At 42.2% G+C, this 23,845-nt stretch overlaps 1 protein-coding gene across 1 annotated transcript in view; it reads left to right on the top strand.

The window, feature by feature from the left end:
- DNAH11 (dynein axonemal heavy chain 11) overlaps positions 1-23,845 on the top strand; it is a 200,692-nt gene that overhangs the window by 21,491 nt on the left and 155,356 nt on the right. The window contains exons 12-25 of the mRNA XM_054726107.1: positions 621-816; positions 3,673-3,777; positions 3,905-4,297; positions 7,615-7,947; positions 8,167-8,421; positions 8,502-8,671; positions 8,892-9,114; positions 11,230-11,346; positions 11,444-11,530; positions 15,955-16,113; positions 17,301-17,384; positions 18,774-18,932; positions 22,268-22,390; positions 23,098-23,220. Of these exons, the coding sequence (XP_054582082.1) occupies positions 621-816; positions 3,673-3,777; positions 3,905-4,297; positions 7,615-7,947; positions 8,167-8,421; positions 8,502-8,671; positions 8,892-9,114; positions 11,230-11,346; positions 11,444-11,530; positions 15,955-16,113; positions 17,301-17,384; positions 18,774-18,932; positions 22,268-22,390; positions 23,098-23,220 (2,527 nt within the window). The remainder of the gene's footprint in view (positions 1-620; positions 817-3,672; positions 3,778-3,904; positions 4,298-7,614; positions 7,948-8,166; positions 8,422-8,501; positions 8,672-8,891; positions 9,115-11,229; positions 11,347-11,443; positions 11,531-15,954; positions 16,114-17,300; positions 17,385-18,773; positions 18,933-22,267; positions 22,391-23,097; positions 23,221-23,845) is intronic.

Here is a 23,845-nt window from a genome sequence, read left to right as displayed (position 1 = left end):
TTAGCTGTTCATTTCCTTTAACTCTTTTCATTGGCGGGGCTCATGGAGGAGGATTCATCCCCATGGTTTTGGAATATGTTTAATGGGACTTATAACTTCATATAGTTCCATGTTTCCAATCCTTATCCTTTTTTCTTTTCACTTTTCCTTTTCACCCAAAATATGTTTGTAGATTTTTGTTACTGTTTTTCTTTTTTTTTTTTTCAATAACTACTAACATTCCTCTTATTTTGTGGACTTCTGTACCTTTCTTTTTTCTTTGTAGGAATTGAGATGTCATAATATCCTTCAAATAAACAATAAACTTGAATATGTTAGTTAAATTGATGGTAATTTTTGTAAAGATAATTTTCAAAACAATGCAGAACAACATATAAATGCCAAAAATAATATTGACAGTTAAATAATACCCAGGTACCTTGTGGCTGTTGGCAAAAACCTTGGAGTTCCATTCATTTCATGACTATATCTTTTAAGGCAAAGACAATTATAGCATTATTTGACCTTTATTGTTTCTCTTCCTGATTTTTTGCGGTGTGTTTTGTTATACTTTGTATTGTATATTATTGTAAAGTAGTTAAGCTGAAGTCTATCTAATACATAGAATCGTTTTCCTACAGATTCTTAGAAAGTCCTGATGATGCCTCAGTTCATCAGAAGTATGTTGAAATGACAGCTCTGCTAGACCAATTTGAAAATCGTATCTATGATGAATGGAAAAATAACGTGGGTGAAATCTGTGAATTCAATTTGAACCAACCCTTGATTAAATTCAGTGCCATAAATGGTCTTCTCAGTGTCAACTTTGACCCAAAGGTAGGGGTTTGATGTTTTAAAGATGTTTAACAGAAGTAATTTTTATTGCAAGCATATTTCTGATACTTCCAATCATTTATGTTTTGTGAGAATGTCAGTGCTATGAGGAATATAACTAAAAACAACGTGTAATAGGTCTTTGTTTTAGAGATTGTTTCCCAAATTCTATATTTACTCCTCTCTGTTTTGCCTCAAAAGTATTCATTTACCATTTTCACGTTGTAAGTTACTTGAGAATAGGGTGTATTTCACTTTATCTTTGTGTTCTGTGTTTCTGACATACTGTCTGGCACTTGGTAATACTTAATGTTAACTGAATAGAATCATTAGTCTTTTATCGTGTTTTCTGGCTTGAATTATATTCATAGTACATATGAAAGTAGTTTTAGTTAATTAAAATTTTATGTAAGTTAAGATTTGGGGAATCCACAGATTGTATAGAATGAAAGACCTTTAGTCATACTGTGGATGGACAATGGTAAATTTTGATGTCATAATATCCTTCAAAGAAACAATAAACTTGAATATGTTAGTTAAATTGATGGTAATTTTTATAAAGACAATTTTCAAAAACTGTAAAACAACATATAAATGCCAAAAATAATACTGACAGTTAAATAATATCCAGGAAAATTACCCTTATTGAACAGATCTTTTCTCCATTGTAAATCACAAACAAAAAGAAATTTCATGTTTTCTCACATCATTAACATGTTAAAGTATGGGTGCTTCAGTAGCAATTATACATGTGTTTATATATATATGTTTACACATAATGACTATAGGTGCATACTTGTATATATGGTAATACAATGTATATATTTTAAACAACCTGTCTCCAAGTCTGATGGCTTGGGAGTCACAAAGGAAGCTTTATATTTTTCTGTTTGTCTACGTGAATATGCTCTACAGGAAAGGACAAGCATATAAGAATATCCATTTCTGAGTTGCTGTTACAAAAAGAGACTAGTGACACATCTAGCTGAATTTTTAGATAGTGAAGATTATATATTCACTTTTAGCTATTGTCTATTTTTCATGACTGCTCGAATGTATGAGAAAGTTAGCCTCCATGAGTTTGTTATAATCTGTTCCCAACTTCTGATCTGGTTCCCTAAAATATTACAATGAATACCATCACTTAATTTTGTTTGTAAACCTCAGCACACATACACAAATATATGGCCTGAGGATTCCCTTTCCCTCTGATTCTATAAAACCAGTATGTAGAAACGAAATTCCTGAGGTGTTTTAGGGATAATGCCTATAATTCTCCCTGAAAGGATTCTAAACACACCAAATATAGATTAGAAACACAAAATACACTGAGTGGCCAGATTATTATGATCTCTGAATGCATAATAATCTGGCCACTCAGTGTATATCCTATATAATAAAAGGCTAATAGGTAAATGGTCCCCTCGAACAGGAGTTTGACCAGCAGGTAGGCTGGCCAACTGCCCATGTCCTCTCCCCCTGGCCAGGCTGGCTGGACCCCACCCATGCACGAATTCATGCACCGGGCCTCATATATACACACACACACATACATACATACATACATACATACATACATATACACACATACACACACACTGAGTGGCCAGATTATTATGCGTTCAGAGATCGTAATAATCTGGCCACTCAGTGTATATTGTACTAGTTAACGTAGGGATGGACAACCTAAGGTAGTCAACTGGTTTACCTTCTTAAGCATGTTGTATGGGCTTTTCCTCAGAATCTGATTTATTTTTATTTTTCTAAAATAAATTTTTATTGATGTCAGAGAGGAAGGGAGAGGGAGAGATCGAGAGAGAAACATCAATGATGAGAAAGAATCATTGATCGGTTGCCTCTTGCATGTCCCCCACTGGGGTTCGAGCCTGCAACCTGGGCATGGGAATTGAACCGTAACTTCCTGGTTCATAGGTCAAAGCTCAACCACTGAGCCATGCCAGTTGGGCAGAATCTGTGATTTAGAGGTACAGCCAGTTCTGCCACATGACATATGCATTCCTAAAAATCACTGGATTATGGAAGACTGCACAATTAACAGTACAGCACTTAGGGGGACACGGGGTTGTGGGTTCAGGTCAGTGATACATTAAGAAAACAGTCACCTAGAGAACATGGTAGTACAGCTTTACACAGTTTACATGGTTAAGTAATACATACATACTACAATAAATATGACTCTTTCCCTTGACAAAGACCTGAAGTTTGCTTATGGAAGTGGGTGCGGGAAGGATTACAACTCGTGTGTTATTGTAAAATGGAAAGAGGGTTATCAGAAACCAGGTGGAAAGTCGTACCAGCAGAATGGATGGCGTGTGACCTGAACTCCCTGGTAGATGTTTGAGGCGTGTCCATGTGGGCGTTTTGTATAGTCCTAGGCTCTTCAGTTCAGTTGGGTGCTGTTGGTATCATTTACCTAGTGTTTCTTGCTGATTAAAATGCAGGTAAACAAAGACAAAATTTGTGGAATGCTCAGATTGCTCCCTAGAATATTAATCATGTTGGAACAAATATGTGTTTTTGAAAAAAGTATTCCAGCAGAACTGAAGATATGGGAATGGTCTGAGGTCCACTGGTGGCCATCCATTGTAGATCTGGGAGTGCACGTGTCCCTGTCTTGGCTTGAATCTTGGACAGCGGGCCATCATCACTGATTTCCAACTTCGTTATTTATACTCCTATGGAATGTGTGATGGTTGCTTTGGACAAGCATAGGAGACAAAAGCCTCCTAACCTTGACAATTTGAAAATACAATTATTGGGTGAAAATTTACGTGTTTTGGTTTTGACTTGTCTTAAAAATAGAACGATATACAATACTCATTGATGTCCTTCCAATAGCTGGTGGCTGTGCTGAGGGAAGTGAAATACCTCTTGATGCTGAGGAAGTCAGACATTCCAGATTCAGCCTTAGCCATCTTCGAAAAAAGAAACACTATTTTAAAGGTTTGTGTTTTTACCTATTGAACAGAGACGTTGTGAATGTTAATTATTGACACGGAGACCTGTGATACTTGTATGCATCCAAGGTGGACAAAGTAGCCTTAACATACTTGGGTCTTTCTTTGCTCAGTACATTGGCAACCTTGAGCTTCTGGTGCAAGCGTATAACAAGCTGAAACAGACTCTCCTGGAAGTTGAATACCCCCTGATTGAAGACGAGCTGAGGGCGGTGGACGAGCAGCTGCAAGCAGCCGCGGCATCGCTGACGTGGCGGGATGACTGCTGGGGGTACATCGAGAGGGTGAGAGAGGCCACCTCCGAGCTGGAGCGCAGAGTGGAGCGCATGCAGAGCAACGTGAGAGCCATCCAGCAAACCATGAGGGCGTGGGCCGAGTGCACGCTCCTCCCTAGGAGAGAGCACCGGAGGGAGGCCGCCTTCACGTTGGAGGACAAGGCGGATTTGTTCTCCAAGAAGTACAAGCTCATCCAAGAGGACGGCTGCAGGATACACAGCTTGGTGGAGGTAATGGCTTTTAAGAAGATCTTCACAAAAAGTTTAAAAGAAGAGCAAAAATATTTATCTAATGATGCAGGACTCTTGTGCGCCCCGAAAGAGCTTTGTGTATTGCTTTGTGAAGCATTTAACATGGAGGAGCTTGTTACTTACCTGTAATTTCTGTAGGTGTCCCTATTCTCGTTCCCGAGGGAAGAGATTGGAATGTGAGAGGGTTGATAAGACAGAAAGGAGAGAGATGGTACCCTCTTCTTGGTCATAGTTATAGCCTCTTCTGGATGCTATTCGTAGCCACCGGGATTTGATGAGTGGCCACAGGTGCCAGCCACCATGTCAGTAGCACCTCATTTAATGCTCTCAGCCATCTCCGACGGACGGACACTATGAGAACTTTGGTTTTTACTCTGAAGGGAACTAGCAGCAGAGACTCTGCTCAAAGGTTTTCCCTGTTAAGTATGAACCCCAGGGGAGCAAAGGGATGGCAGACAGGGAGACCATTAGGAGGTTATTCTAATCATCCAGGTGAGAAATGACGATGGCTTGGGGCAGGGTGATCACCGATGGCAGCACTCACATGCCGAATCTGTTTTGAAGGTAGAGCCAACAGGATTCGCTGTGACAAGTCAGAGGCGAGAGAAGTCCAGGATGACTTCAGGTCTTTTGTCAGAGCAACTGGAAGAATGGACTTTATTGCTCTGAGGAGGACTGTGGTGGAACAGAATTTGGTTTTGGGCATGTTAGACCTGCCCAAGGGGAGATTTTGAGTAGGTTGGCATTGCAAATGGGAGTCCGGAGTTCAGGGAGAAGTTCAGGCAAGTGACATAGAATCAAGAGTCATGAGCACATATATGACATGGAAGGCCAAGGACTTGGGTGAGGTAGGGTAGGAATTAAATGTAGGTAGAGAAGAGGTTCATGGATTGGCCTTGAAGTCCTCCCTGAGTGATTCCCCCCCCCCACACACACCCCTTTATCAGGAAATGGTTTGGAGCCTGGTGCTTAGACTTCTGTTGAAGAATGTGGTTTGGAGGAAAGCTGTGGAATAGGGCAGAAAGTGAGTCAATTCTGCCTTATTGTGCTGCATCCTTAGTGGCTTGTGGGATCTCAATGGGTAGGTAGTCAGAGTTTAAAATGAAGGGGAAAGGGTGGAAACATGGAAGATTATGTCTGGAAGGGACCTGAGCGATCATTTAGTGACCCAAAGCTCTCCTTTCTCTTCTTTGTTCCCCCTTTGCTCCAAATTGTTGAAAATAGAACACTTTTCACAAATGCCACTGCAGTGATACAAACTGGATCTCTTGGTATGAGAAAGTATAATCAATGAGACAGGCTCAGGTGTATTACTGTGATATATCTGAAAGAGCCCCACTGTAGGCAATCAAGAGAGATGGTTTCTAGTCCTTGCCCAGCAGCTAGTTTCCTGCTGGTAATGGATTTGATCTCTGTTCAGGGCACATATAAGAATCAACCAATGAATGCATAACTAAGTGGAACAACAAATCTCTCTCTCTCTTCCAAATCAATGAATTAAAAATATAAATAAAATGAAGAGACTGAATAAGATGGTCTTTAAGGATTTTTTTTTATTAGCTCTGAGCTCTATACTCTCCTTTCGAGTATCTACAAAGGAGTTAGGACTGTTGTGTCCTGCACAGCTCCTGGGGTACAGGTCACGTATGCTACACAGATGTAGACTGCTGGGGTTCTTGTTCCAGCATTAAGAAGGGTTCAGCAATCTGGAGAAAGGCTGTGCGTAGATTAAGTAAGAGTCCAGAGATGAACGATAATTTTGAGAGGCATTGGGGGTCAGAGGAGCTTCAGCTAAAGGAGCTAAAGATTTTTCTTTGTTCTTAGTTCTTCTTTCCCTTGTCTCAGGATCCCTGCTTTTTATTAACACAATTTGTCCTAAGGCAAGGTGGAGATAACACACTTCAAAGGGTAGGGTTTCTTACAGAAGCATTGTCAGATTGGGGAATAGCCTACAGATGTTCAGGTGTTTGGCCAACAGGAGGCAATAACATGTAGATTAAGATGCCCTGAGCTGTCTGGCAGCAAACAATCATCCTATTCAGGTTTGGGGGAAGTGCCTTCCAGCCTTTCCAACAGGTGATTACATATGTGACTCAGCCCTTGTTGAGCCCCCAAGTTTCATCAACCTTTTGATGAAACTCTTGTAATTATGACATGCTGGAATTGGCTTCCAGCAGTAGACGGTTCCACATGGATGGTGGGCAAGAGAGCATCTCTGAAGGACAGTTCTTAAATTTGTTTGCAGGCAAGAAACCCCTGGAGCTTGCTCATTTCTACCTTTCTTTATCAGGAGCTAGACTCACCTCTGCAGTTCACATTTTTACACGTAGCACACACCTTTGAATTCTGAATCATATAGCAAATAGTCAAAGCAGAGAGCACAAGTGTGCCTTATAATGATCTCCCATTCCAATGTCTCCTTTGCTCTGGGCTACTGTCTCTGGCTTGGGCATCTGCCTGCTGCCCTGTATAGACTATGCAGCCTTTGCCTCTCAGAAGGTGTCTCTGGAATCAACCTTGCTGCCCACCTGACCTTTCACATCTGTGTCCCTAGAGCCCCACTGCATGCCGAACCGCTAGCAATCCTTGACCACATTCGTGTCTGGCCCTGTTGTGCCCATTGACCATCCACAACTTCACCCACACTCTTGGGAGATGCTGAAGAGGTGGAAGAACGTCATATTGTGGAAGCACAAAGGGAGTTTAGACTTCAGGCCAGTGTTTCCCAAGCTAGGTTACTGTTCCACAGACTGCTCATAGGGGGCTCACAAGACATACTCTTTGTTTGGAAATGGGTTAAACCAAGTTAAATAGACTTTACTATAATAGGTGCACTGTGAGTCTCCAAGAATGGCCAAGAGTACATCACACTTGGCTGGCTTTGTGAATTTTGGATATCCCAGGACTGTGTTCTCAGAAGGACCACTTTGAGAAACCTCTTTATCTACCAGCAAGTTGCTGGAAGGCAGTGTTCAAGGCCACATAGAGTTAGGGACAGAGCAAGAATGAGAGCCCAGGTCAAATATTCCTAGAATGCATTGGGAACTCGTGTATTTCTTATCTGTATTCGAAGATAGCAATCTTCATAGTGATTTTTCCTTGAAAGAATGACTTTTGAACTTATATTTTAAATGAACTAAATGTTAAAAAATCCTGCTTGGATCTTTACCAACTAGCTTAAGGCTCTGCAACCTAGCATTTGAGTATTCCTTCTCTCACAAACCACTTAAATGGAATGGTTTCATTTTTAGACTCACAAGTGCTTATAGTCATGCATCGGTACTTTATGTTTCTAGGAAAACAGGAAGCTCTTCAAGGCCAATCCTTCTCTGGACACCTGGAAGATTTATGTGGAATTCATTGATGACATCGTGGTGGAAGGCTTTTTTCAAGCTATAATGCATGACTTGGACTTCTTTCTGATGAATACGGAGAAGCAGTTGAAACCTGCACCATTTTTTCAAGCACAAATGATCTTAATGCCCCCGGAGATTCTGTTTAAACCTTCCTTAGAAAGAGAGGCTGGGGATGGCTTCTATGATCTGGTAGAAGGAATGCTGTGTAATAGCTTCAGGATGTCTGCCCAGATGAAGCGAGTAGCAGCACACCTGGAAATAGCAAATTACCAGGTATCTTCTTTGTAGATGGGTGTTGGTTTTTATATTAATGACTTACAAATAAATTGGGGTAACGGGGAGCACAGGAAAGGAGAAGTTGGAAAAAGCATCGTCATTTTTTATTTTACCAACTACTCTCCCTTTGCAGAATTGCCTTGGCTAATGTTATGTTGCACGTCATTGATAGAACAAGATTGGTTTTAATAAGCGCTCAGTTTTCCTCTCATTTAGAATGACATGGATAACATGTTAGGCCTGGCGGAGGTCAGGCAGGAGATAATGAACAGAGTGGCAGGCGTCATCAGCAAAGTCTTGGACTTCAGAAATTCCCTGGATACGTACGCCTACCTCTGGGTGGATGACCGGGCTGAGTTTATGAAGCATTTTCTCCTGTATGGCCAGACTGCGTCAGCCGAGGAAATGGATGCTCATGCAAATGAAGAGATCCCTGAACAACCACCAACCCTGGAACAATTCAGGGAACAGGCAAGGGACCCTTTTAGCTTTTAATGTACTTCTTGGCTTTTGATTGAGTTGTTAGAGTTATTTTTCTTTTCTAATTACAGATCGACGTTTATGAGGCTCTGTATGTTCAGATGAGCAAGTTCGATGACTTCCGAGTGTTTGATAGCTGGTTCAAGGTGGACATGAAGCCTTTCAAAGTGAGCTTGCTGAACATTATTAAGAAATGGAGCTGGATGTTTCAGGAGCATCTTTTGAGATTTGTCATCGACAGGTAGCCTTTTGTGCTTTGGTATTTGGAATTATTTCTTAACACCTGACGGCTTTCTAAAATTCAGATATTAGTTTTAAGAGCATTGAAAGCAAACAGGTAATGCTTAATTAGGTAAATAATGACAATAACATTCAGTTCGAAGTCTTACACTTCGAAATGTCTTCACGAGCTTAATTGGTGTTTGTGTGTGAATACATATACGTGCATATGTGTTTAATAGTTTGAATGAGCTACAAGAATTTATAAAGGAGACAGATGGCGGACTCCAGAGAGAATTAAATGAAGGCGATCACGATGGCCTCGTTGACATCATGGGGCATCTTCTGGCTGTGAGAAGCCGCCAGAGAGCTACCGATGAACTCTTTGAGCCGCTGAAAGAAACCATTGCGCTCTTGGAAACCTATGGCCAGAAGATGCCCGAGCAAGTCTACATTCAGCTCGAGGTCAGTGTAGTGGTAAAATAATCATAATTATCATCCATCGAGCATCTCCTTTAGCCAAGTTCTTTACCTGTACTCTTCCTTATGACATCCTCATAACCTATATTATAGAGATTCATGTTTTCATTTTACAGGTTAGGAATCTGAAGCTTAAAGGGACCTGATAACTTTGCCAAGGTCACACAGGTAGTAAAGCTAGCCAGCACTCCCTCTTAACTGCTATGCTCCGCTGCCTTCTTGTTAGCAGGTACTGAGGTAATAGAGAGCCTCTAAGTTCCTCTTTTGAGGACCACGTTAGCCACCAGTTTCACACATGAAATATATTCCAGCTCTCTTTCATTTAAAACTGTCCGTTGAGAAGTGTTCTAGTCTTTGGAAACATGTCATGGACACATCAGTAAAATAGAGAAAGCCCCGTTTGGATGGAGACATCATTGTGTTTCCAAAGCAGGATTTCTCTGTCATCCTCCCGTTCCCATGCTCTGGAGAGACCTGGTGCCAAATGATGAACAGAGTCTTTTTAGTTGTAACTGAACCCGTGAAGAAAGATCTCGCAGTTGAGGCCATGGCCGGTAGTTCAGTTGGTTAGTGTGTCGTCCCAATAGACCAAGGTTGCGGGTTCCAGCCCCGATCAGGGCACATACAAGAACTAACTGATGAATGCATAAGTGAGTGGAACAACAAATTGATGTTTCTCTCTCTCTCTCTCTTTCCTTCTTCTCTCTCTCTCTGTCTCTCTCTCTCTCTCTCTCTCTCTCTCTCTCTCTCTCTCTCTCTCAAAAAAAGTGGGCTGCACTTTTAGATAGGTGTGCGCTCCTGTGTCAGTAATTCAGGCTCGTCAGGAGGAAGTACAAGATTGGTAGGCAGAACAAGTTGCACTCAGAGTTTAACAGCGCCCCAGTTTTATTTTAACTAAAGCAACTTGCAGATTATAAAACAATTGAAGTCAAAGAGCATGTCTTGTCTTTGTTGCACTCCTGCACCACACAGATACAATTGATACTTAGCACAGTGTACCCTCCATAATTGCCGGTCCCTGGCTCATTCATCAAACATTTACCCAGGGTTACAAAATCGTCCTTGGAACCTCAGATTTGTGCCCTCAGCTGCACAAGTGAAGTCCCGTTACTATGGGCGATTTTGTATGACAAAACAAGTTCAGTGTCCCGGGAGATGACCCAGAGAAATGATGCTTTGTTAGTCCGGACGCAAGGAAGGCTTCTCAGCTGCAATTAAGCACGTTGGCTCTCCACAGAAAATAACTTCCTGTTGTCCTCGCTCTGAAGTCAGGGTGGGCGCAGTTGAGTTGCTACCTGAACTATTTTTTTCTTCTTTTGTCCTCTTATCAAGTAGGAATTGACCTTCCTTTTCTTCTTACTTCAAAAACCCTAGTAACTGAAAATTAACCTAAATGCCCAAACTCTCCATCAAGACGGTACACACAGAGTCTCAGGAGCTGGAGGAAAGCGGAGGGTGAGGTTGAGTCACATTTTTATTGCTGCCCTGCCAGATTCAAAGCATTTAAAAAATACGTTTTTCTTGATTTCAGAGAGGAAGGGAGAGGGAGAGAGAGATTCATGGATTGGCTGCCACCTGCACACCCCACACTGGGGATGGAGCCCACAACCAGGGCATGTGCCCTGACTGGGAATCAAACCGTGACCTCCTGGTTCATAGGTCGATGCTCAACCCTTGAGCCATGCCAGCATTTTTTTTTTCACCTGTTAAATTGCTAAACATGGCTCCATTTCTAGTTGTTAGAGGTCAGCAAACTCATTTCCAGAGCACTTTAATCTTATTCCCTCAACAGCAAAAACAGTTTTGAAATTTGCGTTTACTTTGACAAGATTTTCATTTATTCTGAGAGAAATCTTACACCAAAGGACGACTCGGATTTGTGCTTGGAAGATACTGATCCCGGGTGCCCATGAGTCAAGTCCGAACAGGAGTCTGGCTCTGAGCCTTTCAGTCACTTTAATCTTTTTTGAGATGAACTCCTCTTATTCAAGAATGAAATGATGCTATGGGTTAGTGTAGAGATTAGAATTATTTAACCCTGTGAGGTTGATTTGTTTTAGGCATTGCGGTCATCTCCCGTTTGCACCTGTGTTTTTGTAGGAATTACCAGAAAGATGGGAAACCACCAAAAAGATTGCAGCAACGGTCCGGCACGAAGTTTCACCTCTCCAGAATGCGGAAGTCACTCTTATAAGGAAAAAATGTATTTTGTTTGATGTAAGCGAGCTGCCAAGTGTTTTTTTTTAAAGAGGGATTTTGCAAGGATTATTGAAGCTGTTTGAGATTCACTTTCTTCTTTTCCTGCCCTGATCAGGAGAAGCAGGCCGAGTTCAGGGAGAGATTCAGACTCTATGCTCCTTTCGGTTTTCATGCGGAAAATCCATACACAGTGCTTGATAAGGTAATGCTGGTCTCCCTTACCTTACGTGTGTTAAGTAGTTGCTTCAGAAAAATGTAGGCACCGAGCTACTGCTCTATTTTGCCTTAGTTTTGCAAGTAGTTATAGGAGTTGAGAATTAACTATTTAAAACAGTTTGCCCCAAGTAAATTATATTGCTTTAAATCATGCCTCTCAAAGCCACTATCATCATCAAAGTAATCATACTAGTGAAAGTAAGCCCTTACTGTATACATGCCGAGAACTGTGCTAAGCCTATTACATTGTTTTTTTCAGTTCTTGCCATTTCCCTCTGATGTGGCTTCTGTTATGATTAGCAGATATTTGGTCCAGTTCAAAACATCCAGGAGACATTTGGTCCAGGCAAAAAGGTCCTTAAAATCTGGCCCTGGCCCGGACGTGCACTGTTAATATGAATCCTGCTCTTCTGCGGATTCGAACCTCGACCCTTCTACCTGACCCCATGTGCCTGGGCCAGCTTGGCTACCAAGGCAAGGAGCGTTATCATGGGCAGTGTAGCCACAGGACAATTATTGGGCCTACAAAACATGATAGTACTTCCTAATGTATTCATCCTGCGAACCCAAAGTATAAATAAACGTTATAGGCTCCGTGGATCCAGGGCCACTTCCTAGGGGACATTTTCTAAGCGTGGATGGTTTTGACAGGACCAAATATCAAGGACCTTTTGGCGCGGATCAAATGTCCTGCAAGGTCTATTATTCTCTTATTTTCAGATAAAAAAAATCAAGTATAATTAACTTATTGGAGATTACATAGTTAAGTAAGTGATACAACTCGTATTAAAATTCTAGCTAATTTTTTAAAATCAAATTTTAGTCATTACACTATTTTCCATGTGAATTTTGCCAGTAAATAACTCCCTAATTTATAATGAACTGCTTTATTAAAAGAATGAATAAAATGGGTCAGTAATCCAAAATGGTGAGTTATTCATCTGAGGCTTGAAAACATGTTTTAAACTTTCATTAGAAAAATAATATCTTTTGATTCTCTACAAAGTCTTTTTTTTTCAAGTTCTTTATTGTTTAAAGTATCACACGAGTCTCCTTTTCCCCCCATTGACCTCTCCCTGGCCACCCCCAGCCCCCAGCACATGCCCTCACCCCCCTACTGTCTGTGTCCATTGGTTATGCTCATGTGCATGCATACAAGTCCTTTGGTTGATCTCTTACCCCCCTCATCCCCCGCCTTCCCTCATAGGTTGGACAGTCTGTTTGATGCTTCTATGACTCTGGTTCTATTTTTGTTCATCAGTTTATGTTCATTATATTTCATAAATGAGTGAGATCATGTGATATTTATCTTTCTCTAACTGGCTTATTTCGCTTAGCATAATGCTCTCCAGGTCCATCCGTGCTGTTGCAAATGGTAAGAATTCCTTCTTTTTTACAGCAGGTAGTATTCCACTGGGTAGATGTACCACAGTTTTCTTTTTCTTTCTTTTTTTTATTACATATAGTAGTACATATATCTCCTTTTTTCCCCCCCATTGACCTTCCCCCAGCCTCCCATACTCCCGTCACATGCCCTCATCCCACCCCCGCCCCCAGTGTCTTGTGTCCATTGGTGTGCTTATATGCATGCATACAAGTCCTTTGGTTGATCTATTTCCCCCCACCCCAACACTTCCCAGCCTTCCCGCTGTAATTTGACAGTCTGTTCAGTGCTTTTCTGCCTCTGTATCTATCTTTTTATTCATCAGGTTATAATGTTCCTTATTTTCCATAAATGAGTGAGATCATGTGGTATTTTTCTTTCATTGCCTGGCTTATTTCACTTAACATAATGCTCTCCAGGTCCATCCATGCTGCTGCAAATGGTAATAATTCCTTCTTTTTTATGGCAGTGTAGTATTCCATTGTGTAGATGTACCAGTTTTCTAATCCACTCATCTGCTGATGGACACTTAGGCTATTTCCAAATCTTAGCTATTGTAAATTGTGCTGCTATGAACATAGGGGTGCATATATCCTTTCTGATTGGTGTTTCTGTTTTCTTGGGAGATATTCCTTGAAGTGGGATTACTGGGTCAAATGTAAGTTCCATTTTTAATTTTTTGAGGAAACGCTATCTCTACAAATTCTTAACCAAGTAGCTAAAATGAGAAAGTGACTTTGTGACATTTAGGTTTAGGATCTGCGCATCATTCTTTTTAAAAAATTCTTTGATTTTAGAGAGACAGAGACAGAGACACAGAGAGAGACAACAGTTTGTTGTTCCACTTATTTATGCATTCAATGGTTGATTCTTGTATGTGCCCTGACAGGGGAATTGAACCCACAACCTTTGTATGTTCAATTGATGACACTCTGACTAACTGAGCTGCCTGCAGGGCAGGAGCTGGGCACCTTTCTGAGTCCTTCCTCTAGGCTGCCATTCTGATTTTACTTCATTTACTCCTTAGACTGGTGTGAAACTTGCAGCTCACAGCTGTTCCTGCTCTCTCCCAATTTTGGGTTGAATTTCATTTTAACTGCTTTAAACACATTCAGAAAACACCATTCTGTAGCATAAGGTCTTCTCTTTCACTCGGCTGAAGAAAAGTGGTTAATGTAGTTGCTGAATATGTTAATAGAGTTGTGGTTTTTTGAAACAATTATATCTAAATTTCAGGTGGTTTGAGCAGATTATGGATGGGGAGACATTTTTATTTGACTAACCAATGTGCTGTGTGTAAACACTATAGTTATTTATTGCAGCCTACCATTTGCATGCTATACTGAAACAGCATGTAGTTACATACTTAAATGTCAGAGATATTTATCCTTGTACCTACAGAATGTGTTGAGGGATATTTTGAATATAGTGGGGCTGGGTTATGTTTAGCTTGAGGTCATTTTCTTGTGTGTTTGTTGAGCGTGCACATCTAACGATTATCTAACTGGATTCAACCAAAGGTATGTGTATGCTTTGTTCTGGGGTGATTGGTAGACCCTAGTATTGAAGGCACCTCACCCTGCCAGAAATCCTCAGGTATTCATTCAGTATTCATTCATCATAGAAGCTCTTGGAAGACACTTTTAACCCATTAAAGGGCAACAAAAACTCTATATAAAACATTTCACACAGGAGAAGTGAAAATTGCCAGTTGCATTAATGCTAATGGTGAAATACGGAAAAAGCCCATATGACCATCAGAAGTAGAATAAATTAAATCAGGGAAATACTAAATAAAAATTTGGTGGTTATGCTTGTAGTGGGATGGGAACAAGAGGGATAACATTGAGAAGGCCATTAAATGTTATTAGGAACATAGTATTTCCCAAGCTGGATGGTGTATACGCTCACATGCACACCCTTTCATGTGTATGGCATTTTTCATAATAAAATTAAGTCAGAGACTTAGTGCTTGTTTCTAAAGGTATAACTTTACACATGAAATACATAACGTGTAATGAAAGAATATTAGGGTACTGATACTCTTCTTTACATAGTAGGAACTTAAGAAACAGTTGAAAGTCGATGAACCACAAAAGGATTAAGCATGGGCATTTAAAATTTAAAAAGTACGTCAAAAGAACGGAAGCAATGTAATTGTTGCACATAGAGAGGAAGATGGGAGAAAATATGAAGTGGGAAAACAAAGTTAAATCCTGCTTTGCAAAGTCCGTAACCTAGTGTACTGTGGAAATTCGAGCAATGGGGAAGGAACAGCTTGTGACAGAACTGCGAGTTCATGCACCCAGAAGACCTGGGGAGTGAACTTGGCTTTCCAGCTTTTCCCTCAGTACAAGCTCTTCCACACTCCTTGTACTTTTACTGTGTACGTTTACCGCACTGCTAATGCAAATGAAAATTAAGAGTGGGCTTATTAAAGAAAGAAAAGAATGAATCCGCTTACATTTGGGATAAAACATAAACTATCCTACTTAGACGGGAGGGTAGGTGCCCCTTGGTAAACATAGCCATACAGTGAAATTTCTCATACTGTGTTGTGGTTTTATTTCACAAATTCTCTTCGGTACATTTTGTACTATTGCTCATCTCTAGGATATTTTTTCAACCTGAAAGTTGTTTTTTAAATAAGTGACTGATTCTGAAGTGGAAGCCACTAGAGTCTCATCCTTTGCTGCTCAGCAGAGTCTCCAGCTGTACAATGAAAAAAATCAAGAGGAAAAATTGTATCTGTAGATATCTGATGCCAGAGCAGATTTTGCTGAAATCTGTAGGGAGAAGATTGATAATGCTATTGTGTTTATTAATAGCCTGCTCTCACCTTTGGAGTGGCTGTGACTTCGCTCTTCTAAAGCCTCCTGCTTTACCAGCGATTGTACCGCAGATCTTTTTACAAACGGAAGTTGTTAATGTCACCAGAGCCGTAGAACTGTGCAGGCTTCTTTCTCTCTCCCCAGCATTTCGTTGGCTGTTCAGGGTGTTGGTGTGCATGTGTGTTTTCTCCGTAGGCAAACGAAGAGCTTGAGGCTTTAGAAGAAGAAATGTTACAGATGCAAGAATCGACTCGTCTTTTTGAAGTGGTTCTCCCAGAGTACAGGCCCATGAGGCAGTGTCGCAGAGAAATACAGCTGCTCAAGGGACTCTGGGATGTCATTGTGAGCGTTCAAGTAAGGCGCTGCTTTTTGAAAGCGTGTTTTTTCTTCCTTGTGGTAGTTCTTTTGTATAAATACGCAACTTTTTGAGTCTATATCATTGTACTTGGGTTTTATGTCTTGAAATATGTAGAGATTCTATTACCCCCCAGAATTAAGAGTTCACACATCTGTGTTAGTAGATCCTTCTCTGAATATCAGTTGTTTGTTTTTAGTTCTGAAGGAATGTGTGTAAGGAGTTGATTGCATCAAGTCCTTTTGGGGGGATTATGTAGGATAAAAATTAATATATAAATACATATTACACACACATATATATATGGTAACCTGTTCATACAAACTCATGTGTATGCCCATGCTTATGCTTATGTGTATGTGCACATATAAATCAACCTAACTAAAAACAAAGTTAATTTGTATACGGTTAATTAAGTTACAAACTTAAATGTAAAAATCAATTCTAGGGAACTAGGCATATTGTAACATGCATTATACATAATTCTCCTTGAAGTTAGTTGGAAGCCATATAGAAATATATCTACAAAACATAGGATATAGTCAAGAATTTAATGAGAGTTTTATCTATTTATTTTATTTTTCAGTATATTTTCATTCATTTCAGAGAGGAAGAGAGAGGGAGAGCGAGATAGAAACATCAATGATGAGAGAGAATCATTGATCGGTTGCCTCTTGCACACCCCACACTGGGGATGGAGCCCGAAACCCAGGTATATGCTCTGACCGGGAAATTGAACCGTGACCTCCTGGTTCATAGGTCAACGCTCAACCACTGAGCCATGCTGGCCGGGTTTAATGAAAGTTTTATTTATAATGGATTACTATAATATGAAAGCTTATTTTATGTTATATGTAGAATAATAAAAACCTGGTATGTTTAATGGTCATATGCTTATCTAGTTCACTCAGACTACTCAGGATGAAATGATCATGATGGTGTGTGCATGGAATTTGTCGTTGCTCCTAGAAATTAATATATCCTAATGTCTTGGCCTTAAGTTTGACATGTTCTGACAACTGTTTTATTTTGGTGACAGGAAGTTGTGACAAGTGCAGTTAACACTTAAATAATCGACTTCCACTGGATGGTAGAGGCGCTGTGTATCGTCAGTTTATGTATTTTGCTGTGGAGACTTGCTTTCACCAAATGTTGTTGACACTTTTATCTGCTCATGCGTTTTCAGAGCAGCATTGATAATTGGACCAAAACCCAGTGGAGGCAGATTAATGTGGAACAGATGGATGTAGAACTCAGACGGTTTGCCAAGGCAAGTTCCATAACTGTCGGGTACGGCGATTTATCTTCCTCTGCACCACCTCCTTCCATCTTCCCTGACCTGGTAGCTGGTGTGCTGGGCTGCGTGTCCTTATTTACTTCACACAGGATGATCGGAGACAGTATTTTTTCCCCCCTCAGCCAGTTGCACTTTTAATCAAGCCTGCCTATCTGAGAACGAGTGGAAAAAGCATATTAGGGCTAATGAGTTTATGAGTAGGCACTGTAATCATGAGTTTCCTAAAACTGTCTAGAATGGAGAGTGGTAAGATGAAGAGTACTAGGGCTCAGAGGTTAGGCTTATAAAAGCTTTTGAATTCTTTTCTTAGCAACCATGAGCATTTTGTATTTTTAAAAAATACCTTTTGGTTCTGGAATTTGGGGTGACTGACTGGAGGGTGCCTCCTGTGGATCTGTGTGGGACACTCTGGTCTCTGTAGTGTGGATTACTCCAGCCTCCCGAGGGGGCTCCATGTGTTCAGGACTGAGCTGCTTTGAAGGTAGTGTTTTGATATCCAGTCCCCATCGCCATGTGCCCCCGGAGCACAGGAGAGCCTCTGAGGAGAAAGCCCACATGCACCGCAGGGAAAGGCAGTTGAAAAGTGGCCAGAGTGTTCTCCCCCCGAACCTCCTCGCCTGGACTCAGTGTGCTCCGCTCCTACCAGTGCTTCCCAGGGTTTTCTCCCAGATTATCCTGGTCCCAAGGACCCCACCTAAACTTCCCATCATTTTTTTAACGTCATGGCGCCCCTCTGTCGTCATTGTGCTCACTGCCTGTGTCCCCCGCTACCATTTCACTCACTTCAGAGTGGCAGCGTAACCCCCACTCGCAGATGAAGCTTTTTCTTTTAAAGTGGCATTGTCCTTTTTTTTCACGCCGAGATTGTTTTTGACGGGTTTCCGCATTCACCATTGTGAATGTTGTTCCGTGGGCCAAGAAGACAGCCAAGTCAAGGGCCCTATTCGACACATCTCCACGTCATGAAATGTGTGAGGTCCAAGGAGCCAGCCCTCGCAGGGACTAACGTTTCCAGGCTGCCATTCAGACAAGCCAGGTCTTTGGAGGAAGATAAGTCTCAGTGATCCGATGATTTGTGTTTCTAGAGGAAATATTCTTCGTTGCACGTGTCCTGTAAACTCTACCAGCTCCCTGCATTCAGTGTCCCACAGGCCACTTAGTTAGAACCTGTGAGGAAGAAACCAGTGTGTCCAGGGGCTGGTACGTAGTGGACTTAAGATCCACTATATGAATGAGTGGATCCTTTTATGTTTCTCTGGGATTAGTCCTTAGCCTAGGGGCTTAAATGCTTTTACTCTCTTTCCTAATCCCAGGAAATGTACATTTATTATATCTGAGGACTTTTTTTTTTCTTTTCTTTAGGAAATCTGGTCACTAGACAAGGAAGTCCGAGTCTGGGATGCATACACAGGCCTGGAAGGCCTGGTAAAGGACATGGCAACCTCCCTGCGAGCCGTCAGGGACTTACAGAGCCCCGCCCTCCGAGACAGGCATTGGCACCAGCTCATGACAGCCATTGGGGTCAGTTTCCCGAGTCTGGTTAAATGGAATATTTTTGTGATTGTGAAGTGTTATTCCTTGGTTTACACTATTCATCTGAGGAATCAATCAACCAGTTGTTCTGGTCACATGGGAGAGGTTAAGCTCCTTGAGAAGAGAGGATGGACAGACTGAACATGCACAGATTCTAGTTTTAGCCCTCTGCTGTGGACTAAATGCATCCCTGGAGAATTCATCTGTCCAAGTCTAAATTCCCAGGGTGATGATATTTGAGGTGGGGCCTTTGGGAGGTAATTGGGTCCTGAAGGTGGAGCCCTAGTGAATGGATTGTGGGATTAGTGCCCTTATCTATAACTAGTGACCTGGTGCATGAAATTCATGCACAGGGAGGGGGTGTCCCTCAGCCTGGCCTGCACCCTCTCCAATCTGGGACCCCTCAGGGGATGTCCGACTGCCGGCAGTTAGACATCCCTCTTGTGATCTGGGACCACTGGCTCCTAACTGCTTACCTGCCTGTCTGCCTGATCACCCCTAACTGTTCTGCCTGCCTGCTTGATTGACCCTAACTGCCCCCCCCCTGCCAGCCTGCTCGCCCCCAACTGTCCCCCCCAATTGGCCTGATCGTCCCCAACTGCCCTCCCCTCCTGGCCTGATCACCCCTAACCGCATCTGCCTCAACCTACCACCATGGCTTTGTCTGGAAAGATATCTAGAATTCTCCCAGTCTAATTAGCATATTACCCTTTTATTAGTATAGATAATAAAAGGGTAATATGCTAATTAGACTGGATATCTTCTGGACATCATTCCTGATGTCATTCCTGACAAAACCAGGACTGGAGGGGGCCTGCGGGTGGCCCCTGGGAAGCCAGCCCGGGTCCCGGGTGCCTGCCGGCGGCCAGAGGAGGGAAGCAGCCCAGGTCCCAGGTGCTGGAGGGAAGCCAGTGCCAGGTTGCCAGAGGGAAGCCAATGAGGCAGCCCGGGTCCCAGCTGCCAGAGGGAAGCCGGTGCCGGCAGCTGGGGGAAGGAAGGCCTACTCTTGCACGAACTTTCGTGCATCAGGCCTCTAGTAAGGGGATAAAAGGCCAAAGCTTTCTATTCTCTGCCGTGTGAGGACACAATACGAAGGCAGGTATCTGTAAGCAAGCAGAGGGCCTTCGCCAAGCACCTGATCATGCTGGTGCCTGACCGACCTGGGACTTCCTGCCTCTAGAACAGTGAGAAATGAATGTTTGTCATTTAAGCCACCTAATCTGTGCTATTCTATTATAGCAGCCCAAACTAAGACACCCCACTTTTATCTCTTACTGGCTGTGTGACTACAAACAAGACGCATAACCTCTCTATTGTGTATTTTACTTTTTATTACTAAAATGAGGGGAATGCTGTCTGTTCTCACACATGAGAGGAGCTTGTCAGCATCAAGTAAGAGAATGTGAAGGCATTTGCTAGAGCACAGCACAGCTGCAAAGACTCTTACCGGTTTTGGAGAGGATCTGAGGGCATAGAAATGAATTTGGTTGAGCCCCTCGGGGAATGCTGACATTGTGATTTGTTTCCACCCACAATTCATTTAGTAACGGTGTCTTCTTTGATAGCGTGTTTTTATTGCAAAATATAAAATGGTTTCTTGTGTATCCGTGCCACTGGAGGCTATATTTTCTTGCCTTGCTGCATCTTTTAAGAGCAAACACACCAATCTCACACATAGTTTTTAGGGAAGGGGACCTTTATGAATGTAAAATATATGAAAAGCAGTCTAGTATGTTTTTTTTCTCTTTGAGCAGATCTAGACCTTCAGGGACTCCTTGTGGTGAAAGGCTGTGGGGATTTGAAGACAGAGTTTGCAGAGCTTCCCCACTCATGGAAAATAGGCTTTGTCATTGCAACCCTAACACTTAGTAACTCTGGGATCATGGGCAACTGACCTGCTCTCCAGACCTTAGTTGGCTCTTCTATGAAATGAAAATACTGCATAATGCTTCCCCATGGAGAATGGGTGAATACATTGGAGATGAGACCTAGTATATAGCAAGTGCTCAATAAATGATCCCTAAAGCTATAATTATTACAGTCTTTTAAGACATTGGATATTTAGACCTTGTGATTGATTGATTGATTGATTCAGCAAAATCCTTGTTGAGTCTCCCAATATGTAGTTGACTGGGTGTCCCCCTCCCCCGTCACATTTCCTCCAATGACATTTCTCCTCACCACAGTCTCTTGCCTGTGTCACGCCTTTCTGCATGCTAGAAAAATGCACTGTCTCAGGCAGACAGTTTAGAAAAAGGCGCCTCCCTCCAGGGTGTCAGGGCAGTGGCTAAGTTCCCTCCGCTTGTGGCCTGGGCTGGGGGTTCCTGTTTCATGCACAAACTGCGTGACCCTCCGGGATGGTTCCATTCCATATCCCTGCTCATTCCTTCTCCAACACCTGGGTCCCTGTGGAGTGAGGCCAAAAGTGATGCAGACATAGGGCGACCAGCTCATCTCTTTTGCCCAGGATTTTCCAGGTTTTGGCACCGAAAGTCCCACGTTCCGGGACCGCCCTCAGTCCTGGGCAAACAGGGATGCATAGTCATTCTGTGCAGAGACGTGGATGGCGACGGGGTGTGGCAGGGTGGGGAGGGCTAGCGAGGGTTGCAGCTTCTCAGAAGCCGGAGCTGGATATTCTCAGCAGGAGCAGGAAAGGAAATCGTTTTCCTGTAACCATGTGGCTGGATCGGCTCTGCGTTTGCAAGGGACATGGATGACTTTGGACATTTAGGAAGAGCTGAGAGCTTAGCAAACACTGGGGTGAGTGGGTGGAGTCAACAAGATGATAAAGAAATGCGTTAATTGCATTTTCACATGGCAAATATGACTGACGCTGTGCGTGAAAATACTTTATTCTCCCAGGGAACTATGATTAAATTAGTGATAAAATGAGGTTAAATTACGGAAGCAACTGGGAATTATGTTCGGTGAATAGAGTGCTTTAGGAGGAAAAGACAAATGAGCTATTCCCTGATTCCTGGGATTTCAACCAAATTATAATGAACAATAGTGATTCTCTTTAAAAAATGGGTTTTGTGGGAAAAGGAGATAAGAAGCGAGCGGACAGGGGAAGGCTATGGAACAAAAGAAAAGAGTGGAGTGTGAATGTGGCCTAAACCTTGGCCCCGGCTTCTGGCAGGTGATGCCTCCGTAACTGGGAGTTCAAAGGCAATGCCTTTGATGGGCCACAGCTTTCAGACCAGAGGTGTGCTCAGCAGCCGACTTGAGTATATTTAGCTCTGATTCATCCCTCTGGTCACGAGATAAAAGGAACCATAAGTATACGTGGAATATAAATGCTGCCCCTTTTTCTTCTTGTTAAGGTCACATTTTCAATAAGCGAAGCCACAACTCTGGCAGACTTGTTAGCCCTGCGGTTACACCAAATGGAAGATGCTGTCCGGAGCATCGTGGACAAAGCAGTGAAAGAACTGGGGACCGAAAAGGTGGGGTCCTCGGTTTCTTTTCAGACTGGGCTCATTCTGCGCGTTGGCACATCAGACGACTTGGGGAGCAGTCCATGTCGTGGTTGTGTGGAGACAGGAGTCCCAGCTTGTCCCTCGCTGCTAGTTAGTGTGTGACTTGGGCAGGAAATAGAATTATTCCAAGCCAGAGGAAATTCCAGGAAATAGAATTATTCCAAGACCAGAGGGTTGGCCCGGTTGATACTGATGATACCAAAAAAAACCACGTATCCTTTACTTCCTGAAAGAGGTATTCTTATTCTTACTTTACAGATGAGGCAACTGAGGTAGCGAGAGGTAACTAACTTACCCAGGTTCACACACTCAGGCACTCTGAGCAGCACCTGTCTCAGGCTGGCTGATTTGTAGGTCAGACCCATCGAACCTCCAGAGGCCCTTTCCAGGCCCTCTCTGCTCTAGGATTCCGTTTCAGTGAAGGATGTAAAAGTCGGATTCAAGAGATATTTGATATTGGTGTGGTGCTTGTTCTTTTTTTGTGATGGAATTTCTTTTCTAAACCTCATCAGCATGTATTATTTGAAAGAATAAAAATCGAGGCCAGTAATATTTGATATCAATCCCTCTGTTTTTAAAAAAAATATGTTAAACATGTAAAATATTCATGATGATAGCCTAGATCTAGGTTCTAAGTTAAACTTTTCACATAACTCATTGCTATTTATGTCTAGGTTATAACTGAAATCAGTCTGACCTGGGCAACCATGGAATTCTCTTACGAAGTTCATTACCGAACAGGCATTCCGTTACTAAAGTGTGATGAACAACTTTTTGAAACTCTAGAGCACAACCAGGTAAGATGGATATTTTTATTACAGATTCCTTTCCTTTTAAATTACAATTTTAGACTTCTTCCAAATTTTAGTGTTATTTATTTTTTGGGCATCTGGCTCTAGGCATGGTAGGTACCATGTGGGGTGGAAAGGTACAAACACTTGTTCGCAAGTCAGACCCAGAGCTCAGCCGGACGTTCGGGGTAGAACAGTAGGTTTGGGGGTCATTGTTTGTATCTTGATAATTGATTAGGCAAATGGTGAGAGATACAGAACATAAGCAGCTGAGAGTAGAGCTTCAGAAAAGACTGCATTTGGTGAACAAGAGGAGACAAAGGAGGCAGAGAGAGAGGGAGAGGGAGGTCAGAGAAATAGCAGGAAAAGGAGACTGCAGTATCATAGAAGCCATGGGATAAGTTTTTTCCCCCAAGGAAGAGTCAAATATCATGGAAACAATCTTAAGTGTCCATTGAAGGATGAATGTATGAAGAAAATTGTGTGTATATTGGAATATTATTCAGCCATAAAAAGAAAATCTTGCCTTTGTGATAACATAGGTGGACCTCGAGGGTACTATGCTAAGTGAAATAAGTCAAACCGAGAAAACCAAGTACTAATGATCTCTCTTATACGTGGAATCTAACCA

This window comes from Eptesicus fuscus, chromosome 14 (assembly GCF_027574615.1).
Source record: "Eptesicus fuscus isolate TK198812 chromosome 14, DD_ASM_mEF_20220401, whole genome shotgun sequence".
In the NCBI taxonomy this organism is placed as follows: Eukaryota; Metazoa; Chordata; class Mammalia; order Chiroptera; family Vespertilionidae; genus Eptesicus; species Eptesicus fuscus.
Note: the sequence above shows the minus strand (reverse complement) of the source record. Positions and strands in the feature narration are given on the sequence as shown.